General features: G+C 43.0%; 1 protein-coding gene across 1 annotated transcript in view; it reads right to left on the bottom strand.

Annotated features, from left to right (window-relative positions):
- Window positions 1-16,923, bottom strand: part of ift74 (intraflagellar transport 74) — a 104,315-nt gene that overhangs the window by 43,085 nt on the left and 44,307 nt on the right. The window contains exons 9-10 of the mRNA XM_041186345.1: window positions 9,361-9,423; window positions 3,199-3,342 (exon numbers count right to left, since the gene is read on the bottom strand). Coding sequence (XP_041042279.1) covers window positions 3,199-3,342; window positions 9,361-9,423 — 207 coding nt within the window. The remainder of the gene's footprint in view (window positions 1-3,198; window positions 3,343-9,360; window positions 9,424-16,923) is intronic.

Here is a 16,923-nt window from a genome sequence, read left to right as displayed (position 1 = left end):
GATCAACAGAGAATGCTGAATTGTGACAGCTAGTGTTCTAGGTCACAAGAAATAGGAGCAAGGCCTGTCGAGTCTGCTCCGCCATTCAATACAATTATGAATGACCTTAGGCTTCAACTCCATTTTCCTGCCCGCTCCTCATATTTCTCAATTCCCTGAGACACAAAAAAAATGTGTCTATCCTAGCCTTAAATGTATTCAGTGATGGAGCAACCACAACCCTCTGTAGTAGAGAATTTCAAAGATTCACAACCCTTTGTGTGAAGCAATTTCTCCTCATCTCAGTTCCAAATGATCAGCCCCTTATCCGGACACTGTGCCCCCTGTGTTTTAGATTCCCAAAGAGTGGAAACAATGTCTCAGTATTCACTCCAACAAGCCCCTTCAGAATTTTGTAGGTTTCAATGAGATCACCTCTCATTCTTCTAAACTCCAGAGAAGAAAAGCCCTACTAAATTAGCCTCTCATCATAGGGCAACCCCCTCATCCCAGGGACCAATTTAGTGAACTTTAAAAGATTGGTGTTTCCTTAATCATAATTTTGCAGATTGGTCACGGCTGTATGATCTTGATAGGTTTATTCTATATTGTCTGAGCACAAATCAGATGTAATTTTTAAAAATTCGTTCACGGGAATGGGCATCACTGACTAGGCCAGCATTTATTACTCATTCCCAATTGCCCTCGAGAAAGTGGTGAAAAGCCACCTTCCTGAACCACTGCAGTCCATGTGGTGTAGGTACACACAGTGCTGTCAGGGGTGGAGTTCCAGGATTTTGACCCAGTGACAGTGAAGGAACAGTGATATAATTCTAAGTCAGCATGGTGTGGGCTTGGAGGGGAACTTGCAGGTAGTGGTGTTCCCATGTACCTGTTGCCCTTGTTCTCCTTGATGGTAGAAGTCGTAGGTGGAAGGTGCTGGTGAAAGAGCCTTGGTGAGTTGCTGCACTGTAAGTTGTAGATGGTACACACTGCTGCTACTGTGTATCAGTCATGGAGAGAGTCAATGTTTAAGGTGGTGGATGGGATGCCAATCAAGCCGGCTGCTTTGTCCTGGATGGTGTCAAGCTTCTGGATCTGCACTCATCCAGGCAAGTGGAAAGTATTCCATCACACTCCTGTTTCGTGCCTTGTGGATGGTGGACAAGCTTTGGGGTGGGGGGAGGTGTCAGGAAATGAGTTACTCACTGAAGAATTCCCAGCCTCTGACCTGGTCTTGTAGCCATAGTATTCATATGGCTGATCCAGTTCAGTTTCTGGTCAATGGCAACCCCTGGGATGTCGATTGTGGGTGATTCAATGATGGTTACATTCTCTCTTGTTGGAGATGGCCATTGCCTGGCACTTGTGTAGCACAAATGTTACCTGCCACTTATCAGCCCAAGCCTTAATATTGTCCAGGTCTTGCTGCATGTGAACACAGACGGCTTCAATTATCAAGCCAATGATCTGAATATTTGTGAGTAAGCAACAGTATGGGCCATACTTTTCAACAATGGTTATTTTAGTCTTCTTAAAGCAGAAAATAACATCATATTATTTAATTTATAGCTTCTCAAACCAGGGCTCTAGCTTCCTAGGAAATCTGCAAGGGAATCTGATAAGCTGTTTGCCCACCTGTGGCTAAGTTTCAAGTTATTAACACGTAGTAATGGAAATAAGAATTTTTTTTTTTAAACAATGAAACCACCGTTTCCATTTGTGCAAGTTAGAGTAAGAGCTTGCCTTTAAAACTGACTCAACAAGCTTTCAGTTCTATTAAAGGTCATAGCAGAAATTGTTAACCAGCTAACGGTGCTTGTTATTTCTGAAAAAAAACTGCATCTCATTAGGCAAGACCAGAATATGTGGCTAATAATCAGTTAAAATTGTCAACTTTTATGTTTGCTCAATCTAGTACTGTAGAAGAGTGGTAGTAGCATGGGTGAAATTTTCCTGATAAGCAAATACACTCATTCAAACCCATCAGGCTCAAAATACAGCAGTTTTATATTCAGAACATGCAGGAATCAATCTATGGCTAAACAAACACATACAGTAACTGGGGGTCCCTGAATCTTATTTGACTCACATTTTTCTATCCCATTCTCCTTCAGTTCTCTGTGGTGCCCTGGCCAATATTTATCCCACAGTCCACACCACTAAAATAGTACATCTGGTCATCATCCCATTGCTGTTTGTGGGATCTTACTCTGTGTAAATTGTCACAATTCCTACATTATAACAGTAACTCACTTTAAATTCATTGGCTGTAAAGCACTTTTGAGACATCCTGAGGTGGTGAAAGGTGCTATATCAATGCAACTTTTTCCATTAGATATCTACCACTGCTACCAGCATAATGCTCCTTCCTTTAGCTTGATGGCTTAGACAGTTTGCCACTCTGTGATCAGCCAACAGGAAATGTGCTTTAGCAGGGTGTGACTGACTTGGATAATATTTCCTACCCACCCTATACAGATGGAATGCTGTGGGATTGCAAGGTGTTTTGCCTACCAGTAAAGCCAAAAAATTTAATGAGCACAATAGGGTTCAAATGACAGCCAAGACTGAGACTTAAATTCAGTTCCTTTAGCTAAGCGTTCTACAAACTTCTGCTACTACGCCTGTCAGGAACTTAATGTTTCAAAGTGATGATTAGAAAAAAAAAAACATGGAATACAATGCATGTGTGGGTAGTAGTAAAGGAATTTCCGAGAGGCCATTGTGGAGCTAAGGGCAATGGTCACAGCATTAGTTAAGAGGTGTAGCAAATCAAAGTTTACCAAATAGGAGAATAATTGCTCATTATCCAGTTCTGTGGAAGTTGCCAACCTGAACACAAATCAGGCTTGGCCTAAATAGCCAAGTGGTTATGGTACTGGGTTTGTAACCCCAAGATCAAGAGTTCAAATCTCACAATGGCAAACTATGAAACAATGTAACTTCATCTCGAACAGATGGAAATGTGTTTGTACTCGAAAGAGTTACACAGGTCCCACAAAAAGAGTTGAACACAAATCAGCTTTTCTGGTTCAATGTAGTGTATATTAATTTTAAAAAATCATTTTCAGATGTGGGTGTTGCTGGCCAGACTGCCCATCCCAACTTTCCTTGATAAGATGTTGGTGTGTCTTCCATTTGAATCATTGCAGTTTGAGACAACTGCGTAGCTAGCTAGGTCACTTCAGGAGGCAGTTAAGAGTCAGGTTTCCTCACCTGCTTTAGTAGTCGTTCCCTCTCCTCCTGTGGCGATCCCATACTCTTATCCTCTGCAATCATCTGACTACGGTGAGATTCAAGCTCATGGAGCTTTTCATACAGCACCACAGCTTCTTGCTTCACCTGGGAATGAGCTATCTCCTGTGAAAATACACACAATTTGAATCTTATGCAATACCTTACATAGCTTTTTTCTCACATTAAAATGAACGCTGGGAAAGTGTAATGATGACAGCAAGTGTGAAATTAGAATAGAAATCATGCTTGTTCTTGAGTGTTCACACAAATAAAAAATATTTGGCCATTACATGTGTGATCTGGATAGTCCCTTGTTAACTTGGAATAATATTTATTTACTGACAAATGAGCTTTCAAGTCACAATTACTCACAATGTGATATCAAACACTGCAATCTCCTGCTACCTCACAATGTCGATTGCCTTTATTTTGTCTGTTGCACAACAGAAGCATTTTAGGCTTAAATTTTGAGATGTGGCAAGTATTGTGTTTATTTAATGCAATAATTCAGTGGATCTGAATTACAGCCTTTAGCTTAGGTTCTGATGTTAGGTAACTAGCTTCCAAGTCAGCAGCCTTCATTATGACAAGCCACTAAAAAGTCTGCGAGTGCTGAGCTAATACTTTCTCAAAAGTAGCTCTTTCTCTGTGAGGTAACTGTAGAATATCTTCTCATTACTCTTCTAGGACAGCACAATTGGCATCAAGAGTTGGACATGTAAGCGAAGTATAACCACAAAGCTACATCACTATAGGGTCCATAAATAAAAGATGGTTATTAATAAATCCAGTAAGGAATTCAGCAACATCTTCTTTACCCAGAGTGTTTAGAATGTGGAACTCACTACCATTGGGTGAATACCACTGATGCCTTTAAGCGGAAAGCCAGGTAAACACAGGAAGGAGAACGGAATAGAAGGATATACTGATGGGGATAGGCAAAGAGGAGTGGGAGGCAGCTCTTGTGGAGCATAAACACCAACACGGACCAGTTAAGCCAAATGGCCTGTTTCTGTACTGTAACATTGTAACTTTGTAAATTACTTAGTGATTGGGTTGCAGCTCAAGTGGTGCTGCACCTCTGCATCATTTACAAATTTAAAATTTTTCTTTTCCCCTTAGGCCCATGCCACATTCTGCACTTTTTGATGTTTAAACTGTTGCAATAGTCAAGAATCACAATTGATTTTTCTATATTAGGTAATCAGACTAATGATTCATGAAAATTGGAACTAAAAGAATGTGTGTTATTAAGCATCACTTATAAAATTCATTATCACACTGTTACACTCTTGCTTTTACATTGCTATGTCCATAACTGAAATAGGAGACGGGCAAAATATCTTGCACAAAGATGCATTTTGGTAGTTTGCTAAACCATTATGTTCATTTGGTATCAGCATTGGACATCAGTATACACAAGCTTTTAAATAGTCGCAAAACTTCAATATAATTCATTAAGTATGAAGTTCTTTGAAATGTGATGAGATATGCATAGTCGAGTTATACAGCATGGAAAGAGGCCCTCATTGTGCATGCGTCGGTCGTCAAACCCTATATATTCTAATCTCATTTTCCAGCACTTGGCATGTGACCTTGTATGCAATGGCATTCCAAGTGTTCATCTAAAACATCTTAAATGTTGTGAGGGCTCCCGCCTCTACCACCCTTTCAGGCAGTGAGTTCTAGATACCCCCCACCCTCTGGGTGAAAAATGTTTTCCACAAATCCCCTCTAAACCTTCTGTCTGTTACCTTAAACCTTAACCCTGGTTATTTTGACTCCTCCACTAAGAGGAAACGTTTCTTCCTATTTATGCCCTCATAATTTTGTATACCTCAATTCCCCCTTCAGCCTTCTCTGCCCTAAGGAAAACAATCTCAGCCTATCTAGTCTCTCCTCATAGCTGAAACACTCCAGCCCAGGCAACATCCTGGTGAATCTCCTCTGCAGCCTTTCGAGTACAATCACATCCTTCTACAGTGTGGCGACCAGAACTGTGCATAGTACTCCAGATGTGGCCTAACTAACGTTTTACACAGCTCTGGCATAACCTCCCTGATCTTGTATTCAATGCCTCGACTAATAAAGGCAATTATCCCATATGGCTTCTTAACCATCTTACCTGCGTGTCCTGCTGTCTTCCAGGATCTATGGATATGTACACAAAGGTCCCTCTTATCCTCTGTACTTCCTAGGGTCCTACTATTCATCATGTACTCCCTTGCCTTGTTAGTCCTCCCAAAATGCATCACCTCACGCTTTTCAGGATTAAATTCCATTTGCCACTGTTCTGCCCATTTGACCAGCCTGTCTGTATCATCCTGTAGTCGAAGGCTTTCCTCCTTGCTATTTACCACACCACCAATTTTCATGTCATCTACAAACTTACTGATCATACCTCCTACATTCATGTCTAGATCATTAATGTACACTACAAACAGCAAGGGGCCCAGCACTGAACCATGTGGTACACACTGGACATAGGCTTCCAGTCACAAAAACAACTTTCGACCATCGCCCTTTGCCTCCTGCCACTAAGCCAAATTGGGCTTAATCCAATGGGCTCTTAACTTCTTGGCCATTCTCCCATGCGAGACCTTATCAAAAGCCTCACTGAAGTCCATATAGACTACATCTATTGCACTACATCTACACATCTAGTCATCTCCTCGAAAAATTCAGTCAAATTTGTTAGACAAGATCTCCCCCTGACAAAGCCATGCTGACTATCCTTGATTAACCCTTGCCTCTCCAAGTGGAGATTAATTCTGTCCCTTGGAATTTTTTTCCAAAAGTTTCCCCACCACTGATGTTAGACTCGCTGGCCAATAGTTCCCTGGTTTACCCGACTACACTTAAAAAATGTTACATTAGCTATCCTCCAGTCCTTTGGCACCTCTCTCGATTTGAAAATTAATGTCAGGGCCCCTGCAATCTCCTCCCTTGCCTCCCACAGGAACCTGTGATACAGCTCATCTGGGCCTGGGGATTTATCCACTTTTAAACTCGCTAAAACCTCCTACTTCTCAATGCTAATTTGTTCAAGTATATCAGTCCCCCTCCCTGATTTCTATACCTACATCGTCCTTCTCTATAGTGAATACAGATGCAAAGTACTCATTTAAAACCTCACCTATGTCTTTTGGCACCTCACAAAGATTGCCACTTTCGTCCCTCATGGGCCCTACTCTTTCCCTGGTTTTCCTCTTGCCTCTAATATACTTATAAAACACCTTCAGATTTTCCTTGTTTTACCTGCCAGTGTTTTTCCATACCCCCTCTTCACTCTCCTAATTTCTCTTTGAAGTAGCTCCTTGTGCTTTTTACATTTCTCTTGGGCCTCTGCTATTTTGAGCCCTCGGTGTCTATCATGAGCTTTCCATTTTTCCTTATCCAATCCTGTACATTCCTCGACATCCAGGGTTCTCTAGACTTGTTGGTCCCACCCTTCACTTTTACAGAAACATGTTGGCCCTGCACTTTCACTATTACCTTTTTGAATGACTCCCACTGCTCTGATGTAGATTTTCCTACAAGTAGCTGCTCAAAGCCCTCTTTGGCCAGATCGTGTCTTATTATATAAAAATTCGCCTTACCCAAATTCAGAACCTTTATATCCAGTCCATCTTTGTCCTTTTCCTAACTACCTTAAATTTGACTGAGTGATGGTCACTATCATTGAAATGCTTCCCCACTTACACTTCTACCTCTTGCCTGGCTTTAGTTTCCTAAAACTAGGTCCAGCACTGCCCCCTCTCTCATAGGGCTTAAGTGCTGCCTTAAAAAGCTCTCCTGGATAGATTAAGAATTCTGGCCCCTCTAAGTCTTTCAGAATTTGTCTATCCCAGTTAATATTGGGGAAGTTGAAATCCCCCACTATTAATACCCTATTATTTTTACACTTCTGAAATTTGCCTAAATATCTGCCCTTCTATCTGTCCCTGATTGTTTGGGGCAATATAAATGAAAGTATTTATATTGAAATAAATGTATAAACCTGAAAAATAACTGGTTGTAGTACAGCTACAGCTGATAATTGCAAATATTAAACCATTTGATTCAATCCCAAAATTCACCTTTTGTTTGAGGTCATAATAGTCAGTAGGTTTGAGTAGGTCTACCACTAAGGGTCCTTGCTTTATATTTGTTCAATCTCTTCAGGTTTTTTGAGAAAAACCTATCAGGATGCAGTGCAGATCAAATGGTCTGATAGGTTAAAAAAAACGTTTGCCACAATAGGTTACATTTGGCATTGGCATTTTTCGCACTATAAACTTTAAGCTTGAGGTTATTCAAAACTCTTATGCTCATGTCTACACTTGCACCAAGTCCCATTCACTCATTACCTCTGTTTGCTGACCGACACAGGCTCCTGGTTAAGTAATGCTTCAATTTTAAATGTCTTATCCTTGTTTTCAAATCCTGCCATGGCCTTGCCCCTTCCTATCCCTAGATCTTTGCGCTCCTCTAATTCTGGCCTTTTGAGCATCCTGATTTTAACTAGTCTACCATTGGTGGCTGTGCCTTCAGCTGCCTAGACCCTAAGCTTGGGAATTGCCTCCCTAAACCTCTCCCGCTCTCTACCACTCTTTCCTCCTTCATGATGTTCCTTAGAAATGACCTCCTTGACCAAGTTTTTGACCATCTGATCTAATATCACTTTATGCGGTTCAGTACCAAATTCTGCTTTACAACGTTCCTGTGAAGCGCCTTGGGACAAATTTATACAGTACCTTTAATAAAATGAACTGGTTGTTGTCGTTATAATTTCCAGATTCTGAAATTATTGCAACTTGATCTGACTTTTTAAAATTCATTCATGGGATGTCGGCATTGCTGGCTAGGCCAGCATTTATTGCTCTTCCCTAATTGCCTTTGAGAAGGTGGTGATGAGCTGCCTTCTTGAACTGCTGCAGTCCATGTGGTGTAGGTACACCTACAGTGCTATTCAGGAGGGAATTCCAGGATTTTGACCCAGCAACAGTGACTGAACACCGATATATTGTCAAGTTAGCATGGTGGGTCGCTTGGAGGAGAATTTCCAGGTGGTAGCAAAGAGCTAACCAGCTGATGTTAGAGGTAACTGAGCAAATGGCCCTTTGGATTAGTGGCAATTGGCATTCCTAGATGCTGGTCAGAAGAAACTGATGACATTAAAGGCCAGTGTTAGCTGGGTATTGCCAAACACTGGCTGGTCCCAAATTTTGAAGTAGCTGATTGTCATCTACCTTGGGCCTGTATCGTAATGTTAGATTACCAAATCTGAAAACAAACTAAGGGTAACAATTAAAATAGCATTTTCCTTCTTTGAAGTCCATTATGTTGAAAATCAAAAATAAAAGCAAAAAACTGCAGATGCTGGAAATCCAAAACAAAAACAAAAAATACCTGGAAAAACTCAGCAGGTCGGGCAACATCTGCGGAGAGGAACACAGTTAACGTTTCGAGTCCGAATGATCCTTCAACAGAACTAAGTAAAAATAGAAGAGAGGTGAAATATAAGCTGCTTTAAGGGGGGGTGGGATGGGACAAGTAAAGCTGGATAAAGAGCCAGTGATAGGTGGAGATAACCAAAAGATGTCACAGACAAAAGGACAAAGGTGTTGAAGGTGGTGATATTAGCTAAGGAATGTGCTAATTAAGGGTAGAAAGCAGGACAAGCAAGGTACGTTAACTGTGTTCCTCTCTGCAGATGCTGTCAGACCTGCTGAGTTTTTCCAGGTATTTTTTGTTTTTAAGTTGAAAATCAAGCTGACCACAATAATATTCACTCTTATTTATATTTCTACAAGTAGTACAAATTTATTACAGAAATGAAATTCGATAGAAAGTAGGCTGCTAGTTAAACAGGAGTGCAGAGATATTAGTTTTGCAAGACTAACTGCTTTGTAATTAGTGAAATCTATTCATCATGATATAGGAGAGGAAAGTCAGAATACAACACCACTATTATTTCAAGGCCAACTCCAATGTTACAATTTGAAAAACTGCAAACCAAAATATCCCTTCATTATTAAGTTTAGAACTGAAGTATTCAAAGCAACATTGCAAATGCAGTCAATTTTTAAAAAAATGGATCTTGGTCATTGAATCATTAAATGAAATACAAATTGAAATGGAAATGTTTAGAACTCTTACAGCCCCCAGGGTTTCCTTTTTCATGTTTAATATATCCAGCTCTTGCTGTCGAGCATCCAACTCCTGAAAGCACAAAAAGGAAAGGCTTTAAGGTAACAGTTTAAATAGTAACTTCATCAATCTAAACAGCACTAGACAAACATGAGGCAGACATTAAAGGTTTTTGCATGACTCTGAGGAATATGATAACATTTTTGTGCCAGAATAAAATTATTCCATAATGTGATTAAGAAATTTACTACTTTTCCAAACTGAAAATTATTTGAAGCCGTTTTACTTTAGCATCTACAAATAGACTGCAAAAGGACTGCATCACATAGACATGAAGGTGAGAAGTTACCGCAGTAAAATTTAGCAAAGTATTTTAGATCCCGTTAAGCAGGTGGTTCACACTGTCATGGCTTCTTCACATTAACTGCATTACCAATTCCCATCATTGACGTGGTGGAGGAGCTTGTGCATTCCAATGCTCCCTTGAGTGATGCCATCGGGAGCTCCTTTCTCTAGGTAGGGCTACCATGGTGGCAAGATTGGGCAGAGGTGCCGTGAAAGTGCAGTCCAACATCCTCAACGGCAGAGCAGGCAAAGGAATACTGTCTCTCTCTGGCTGCTAAGGGGGAAGGTGGCTGCAGTGACAAGGTAGCTCCAGCCAACATGGCTCGATATGTCACTAAAATCTGTCCACTAGCTCATCAAGATCATGTGGATATGATGGTGCCCCAAGGTCCCCGTGTTAAACAAAGTCACATGCAGTACCCAATTGCCAAGTCCTATGGCGATGGAGAATTGGTGACAGAGGCAGGGCTGTGAACCTGGGAGTCCCTCGTCAAGAATCTGTACACAGGCAACAGATGCATGAAGGATGTTGGACTCCTGTGTTGGGACAGAGATGTCTTTGGGCAGCAACATCTGTGACTGAGCAGTCCTCTTCAGAATGCCATCTGCTCACCCCAAATTGACATCGCCACCCTCTGTGAGACCCACCTTCCTGGGGAGGGGCAGCTGAAGAAACAAGCAGGGACTTACACCTTCTAGTGGAAAAAAAAGGCTCACAGTGACCCTCACGTCCACCGAGTTAGCTCTGTCATCCGGAATAGGATCTTGGACGCACTCTCAGAATTTCCCCAATTGTATAAATGAAAGGCTCATGATACTTCACCTACAACACAGCCATAATTAATATGCTACCATTATCAGTGCTTTTGCCCTGGCACTTGACTCCAATTATGGTGTTAAGGAAAAGTTTTGTTCTGATCTTGATGAGATTCTCACCGCCATCCCAAAAGAAGAAAAGACCATCCTTCTGGAGGACTTTATTGCCAGGGCATGTTGTGACTCTGATGGCTGGAGCGGAACCATTGGAAGAAAATGGTGTAAAAGCCAATGCAAATGGTGTCCCCCCGATGACAAAGTGTGCTCAGCACGATGTCATTATAATAAACATCTTCTTCCGTCAGAAGGACAAATACAGAACCACGTGGAGGCATCCTTGATCAAAGTACTGGCACCTGCTGGATTATGTCATTGTTCAAGTCAAAGATCTAAGTGATGACTCTATCACTTGATCCACGCAGGATCTGATGCCTGCTAGACAGATCACCAACTTGTTTGATCGGTGACGAACATCCACCTAGGACCAAGACAGTGCAAGAGCTAGACGTCCAAGAGAATGAAAATCAATGCGTGGAATCGTCGGGTCTCACTGGTGATGGGCATAAGCGGACAAGGTGGCGAGAAGGCCAGAAATCAGTTTCGCGCTATCATGAAACTAGTTTGCGATCGTCCGCTCCACCTGTCAATGGCAGGCTGCGTTTCCTGCCGCCACACATCGGGAACATAATTTCAATACTTCAGCATCCCATTATAAGCCCTGCTTACCAGAATCATTCCCTCACATCAAATTTACCGCGAATGTTGACGTGACTTCAGAACGGCATGCTTCACAGCTGCCTTTAAAAGGTGTGCATCTGAGGAGCTGAACTTTGAGGGGTACTCAGAGATGAGTGCACACAACCCCGCACAGCACTTGAGCATCGCCCATATGACATCAAGGAAGAGATGCCGTGCATTTGAGGGGGGGTGGGGGTGGCATAGGCAGCTCACTTTTTCAGGGCTGGCTTTCAGTGCGGCTCAGGTGCGGGTGAGGCAGCACAGACTAAAGGAATTACACAAGCACATGCTGGGGGGGTGAGGGAAGCGGCCATGCACTTGAAAAAGCTTGCCAGAAGTGATCAATCTTCCGCAGCTGAGACTGTTCAGCAGCAGCTCCTTTGACACGCTTGGAGTCGAGCCTCTGAAGCTTTTCCACCGACTCAAAAAATGCAAAAGCATGAATGTGCCACCAAATGCTCCAGAACTTTTCACCCCTCGGGCTCAGACTGCAAACTAATATGCACTTCAAGGGGCAGCAGAACAATTGGCTGACTGGGCAAGTTGTAGAATCCCTTGTGAAAGGTGGCCATGGTGCAGTCACTGGTGGAAGTGCTCACAGCCCCTTGCAATGTCTTTATTAAGATTTGGACCAGTATCCCTCATGGTTCAAGCCAACAGCGCAGTCTTGCAGTACAGGTCAGAAGAGAGGGGTTCTTAGGACACATATGCTAACCCATGCATCTCTCACTTTGATCCTGTAGCAGGAGAACAACAGGACAATAGGGCCTGATGATTTAGCGGTAGGCCTCATGTCTTACAGGGGACAGAGAAGAAGAGGACTGTGGTGGAGGCGCCTGGCTCGACAAAGGGAGGAACATCACTCAAGGTTAAGGGGCAGCAGGGCCTGCTGCACACGCAGCTGAAGATCCACACAGAATCATTGCTCACAGGTGCTTTGTTGGACCCAGGGTCTATAGACATTCCTGCAGATGACTGTGAACCAGTGCTGCTGGAAACTGCGCATGTCGAGGGAACTGGTCGGTCACATATGCCATAGAAACAAGGAGGAGTATTCACTGCCTGCCCTTTGGAAAAAGACTCATTTATTCCTACTCTTTGTTTCCTGTCTGCCAACCAGTTTTCTATCCATCTCAATACACTACCCCCAATTCAATTTTACACGCTAGTCTCTTATGTGGGACTTTGTCGAAAGCCTTCTGAAAGTCCAAATAAGCCAGATCCACTGGCTCCCTCTCATCAACTCTACTAGTTACATTCTCAAAAAATTCCAGTAGATTTGTCAAGCATGATTTCCCTTTCAAAAATCTATGTTGACTCTGTCTGATTCTGCCACTGTTTTCCAAGTGCTCAGCTATTAAGTCTTTTATAATAGATTCTAGAATTTTCCCCACTCCCGACGTCAGGCTGACAGGTCTATAATTCCCTGTTTTCTCTCTACTTCCCTTTTTAAATAGTGGGGTTACATTAGGTACCCTCCAATCTGTAGGAACTGTTCCAGAGTCTATCTCGGAAGATGACCACCAATGCATCCACTATTTCGAGGGCCACTTCTTTAAGTACTCTGAGATGTAGATTATCAGGCCCTGGGAATTTATTGGCCTTCAATCCCATCAATTTCTCCAACATCATTTCCCTACTAATACTGATTTCTTTCAGCTCCTTCCTCTCACTAAACCCTGCGTTCCCCAACATTTCTGGTATGTTATTTGTGTCCTCCTTTGTGAAGACAGGACCAAAGTATGCATTGGTCAGCCATTTCTTTGTTCCCCATTATAACTTCCCGTTTCTGACTGTAAGGGACCTACATTTGTCTTCACCAATCTTTTTCTCTTCACATACCTATAGAAACTTTTACAGTCAGTTTTTATGTTCCCCGCAAGCTTACTCTCGTACTCTATTTTCCCCTTCTTAATCAATCCCTTGGTCCTCCTTTGCTGAATTCTAAAGTGCTCCCAATCCTCAGGTCTGTTGTTTTTTCTGGCCAATTTGTATGCCTCTTCCTTGGACCTAATACTATCTCTAATTTCCCTTTTAAGCCATGGTTTGGCCACCTTTCCTATTTTACTTTTGTGCCAGACAGGAGTAAACAATTGTTGCAGTTCACCCACACGTTTGTTGAATGTTTGCCATTGCCTATCTACCGTCATCCCTTTAAGTAACGTTTCCCAATCCATCATAGCCAACTCGCGCCTCATACCATCGTAGTTTCCTTAATTAAGATTCAGGACCCTAGTCTCAGAATCAACTATGTCACTCCCCATCTTGATGAAGAATTCTATCATATTATGGTGCTGTGGTCACTTTGACAAACGGACCGCAGGAGTCTCAGGTACAGGTCTCAATCGTTTATTTGAGCAATTGCAAGGAGAGCACCATCTCAATGCAGCTTGAGACAGTACTCTGCTAAACTACAAGTGTTCACCATATTTATACATTATTGGTCACGTACAAGAACATTCTCCAGATTCTGATCTCGTCAACATATAGGTTTAGGTTAAACATACATCTCTCTGGTAACAAAGGTACAAAGGTATAGGCATCATCTGTCCCTACCTTCACCTTGGTGGAGACCTTCCCTCTTATCTCCACTAGGACCATCTGTTCCTTCCTTATCTGCTATAAACTGACTCAATCTAGGTTGTTTTTCAACCTAAGGCTGACTCCTAAGATACCCAAACTATCATATTTGCAATCCTCTCTGTCCAGCTTGGCCTTACTATTAATCACAGGCCCTGAAGGTGTGCAAAATTCAGATTCCTCTTTGTCCAGCCTGGCCTTTAACTGTTAACTGTTCATGTACTTGCAGGCACCGGCTGCTTGGATATTTTACGTAGACCATTCCCTTTCAATAAGTTCTTACTGTATCCCTATATTCCCCCCTAACAATGGTCATGTGCCGCAGGGTTTGGTGCCATGGGGTCATGGAGGGTATCCACTGCCAGAGGCCATGAAAGTGACCACGGTGCTCAACTTTTACACCAGTGGCTCCTTCCAGGACTCCATAGGTGACCTGTGAGGGATCTCACAAACCTCTATGCATTGTACATCCAGGTGGTCATGGACACTATCTTCATGAAGACACCAAATTTTGTGCGTTTCAACCGAGATCAGGAAAGCCAGGAACCAACAGCGCTGGAATTTGCGCAGATCTCAGGTTTTCCAAAGGAGTAGGGTGGTAGCGAATGCACTCATGTGGTGCTTAGATAACCGTGGAAACACCCAATGTCTCAGCCCTGAAGTAGCCTGACCAAAGAGAGGAATTCCAAATCCAGTTCATGGCCAATCTGGATAATTTCTGCACATCCAGCACAATTTCAGAACAGTGGGGTCACATGAAGTCAGCCATACTAAACTCCTGCGCCCAGACCAATGGATTAGAGCATTGTCGATACCAGGTATGGTTTGACAAATAGGATTCAGAATGTGGCCTCCTGGAACAAAAATGAACTGTCTCCATTGCGTGGCAGAACAACCCAAGGTCACATGTCAAGAAAGGCAGCTTGCAGAAAGCTCAAGGCTGACACCCAAAGAAAAATCTGGAAGATAAAGAACAAGTGGTGGGAAGAGAAAACCCAAGAGATCCAACAATATGCTGATCGCTATGACGTGCAAAACTCTTTTTGAAGCCACCAAGGCCACTTGGGACAAAACTCCAATTGCACACAAAACATTGTCTCTCTTCTTAAGGATGACAATGCCATCTGTCAATGCTGGAACTCTTCAACCGTGAATCAATAGTGGCAGTTGATACTCTCCAGGCTATCCCCCAGCACCCTGTGGAAGAATCCATGGGTGAACACCCGATGATGGGAGAGCTGCAACAAGCAAACAAGATGAAAAATGACGAATCCTGTGGCCCCGATGGTGTTCCAGTTGAGGTCTTCAAAGTTGGTGGGCTTTTGCTCACATTGAGACTCCATGCACTCATTCTATGGATTCGGGAGGGAAAAGAACTCTTTCCTCTTCACCTCATCCTCACCACCCAGGCTTCAGGAATGAGACAATTGTAATTATCCTCAAGAAGGGAGATAAATCATGTTGTGGAAACTATCAAGGTATTTCCCTCTAGTCCATAGCAAGGAAAGCCCTGGCATCTGTTCTCTTGAATCGCCTACTTCCCATGGCTGAGGAAATCCTCCCAGAGACAGTGCAGCTTTAGACCTTCCAGGGGGACCTCTGACATGGCCTTTGCTGCCCAGAAGTGTCAAGAACACCACCAGGAACTCTTCATTGCATTGATCAACCTGACCAAAGCACTTGGCTCAGTAAATCATAAGGTTCTGTGGATTGTGCCCCAAAGATTTGGATGTCCAAGAAACTTCTTCACAATCCTGCAACTGCTTCATGGTGATATGACTGCAACTCTCTCGAGTGAGAGATCTGAAACAATCCTCTTCAAAATCCAGGCTGGTGTCAGCAATGCCGTGTGATAGTCCCCATGCTATTTATAATCTACCTGTCAGTGGCTATTCATCACATCAAAGACCAACTCTGGTGCGAGTATTAAATACCATCTAGATGAAAAACTCGAAAGCCAGCTGCCTCTGCACCTAAACTGACCACCATAGGCATTCATGATCTACAGTTTGTGGATGATTGCAGTGTCATTGCCCACTCTGCACCAGAAATGAAGCGACTCTTGATCACTTCACTTCTGCATACAAGAGGCTTGGCCTGTCCTTGAATATTGCCAAAACAAAACCCATAACAACACAGGTCTGGTCAGTCAAATATTCCACCTCCCATATTCGTTGATGGAGAGACTATGGAATATGTTGGGCACTTCTCTTACCTTAGCAGCTACCTTTCTCAAAAGGCCACCATTGATGAGGAGATACCAGAGCAGCCACACCAGCTCAGCCTTCTACAAACTACAGCAGCGAGTGTTTGACAACAAAGACCTCCGCAAGTCAACAAAAGTCCAAGTGAACAGAGCACTTGTCTTCACCATATTCGGGTACTGCAGTGAGACCTGGACTGTGCATCAGCGACACATAAGGGCGCTAAAGAAATTTACAAACAGTAATCCTTGTGCAATCCAAATTCCAAACACCGTTTTATTTTAAACTCACCTATTACAAAGCCAGGCCAAAAGTACATCTCTCAGCTCTCCAATTTCCAGCCTCTTTTCAGCCGCCTACTTCTGAACTCCCTTTTATGCTCACCTCTTTTCCATTCATCTTTGCTGTTTCTCGAAAGAAGTGAGAAGCTCCCCTTATGTCTCTCAAGATGCAATACCCAACTCAGTTGATCCCTGCTGGCACCGCCAGGCTACACTGCGTGGTTCCTCCTGGCTTGAGCAGCATGTTGCTGCATGGCTCCACTCATCACATCAGAAACATTGGTACATTTTTGTTTGCTCCATGGTTTGTAGGTACATGTGCTGCACCCATAAGTCCCTTCCCAGCCCTTCATCTCTCTTCAGCACCCCCTTGCCGCTACTCCTCCCCCCAACCTGGTTTCATCAGTTTCCATTCTTCGATCTCCAGGGTCACCCAAGGCTGGTTGGTCTGGTGGAGGCTGCAGATCTGATCAGCTCCCCTGCAGCGAATTGCCCTTTTACAAGTGCAATTAACTTTTCAGCAATGGCTGAGTCCTCTGACCTACCCACTTCCACATCTGAGGTGTGAGATAAATGTATAATAATTTTCAGAATTTTTTTTGGTTTAT

The sequence above is a fragment of the Carcharodon carcharias genome, chromosome 4 (genome assembly GCF_017639515.1).
Source record: "Carcharodon carcharias isolate sCarCar2 chromosome 4, sCarCar2.pri, whole genome shotgun sequence".
In the NCBI taxonomy this organism is placed as follows: domain Eukaryota; kingdom Metazoa; phylum Chordata; class Chondrichthyes; order Lamniformes; family Lamnidae; genus Carcharodon; species Carcharodon carcharias.
Note: the sequence above shows the minus strand (reverse complement) of the source record. Positions and strands in the feature narration are given on the sequence as shown.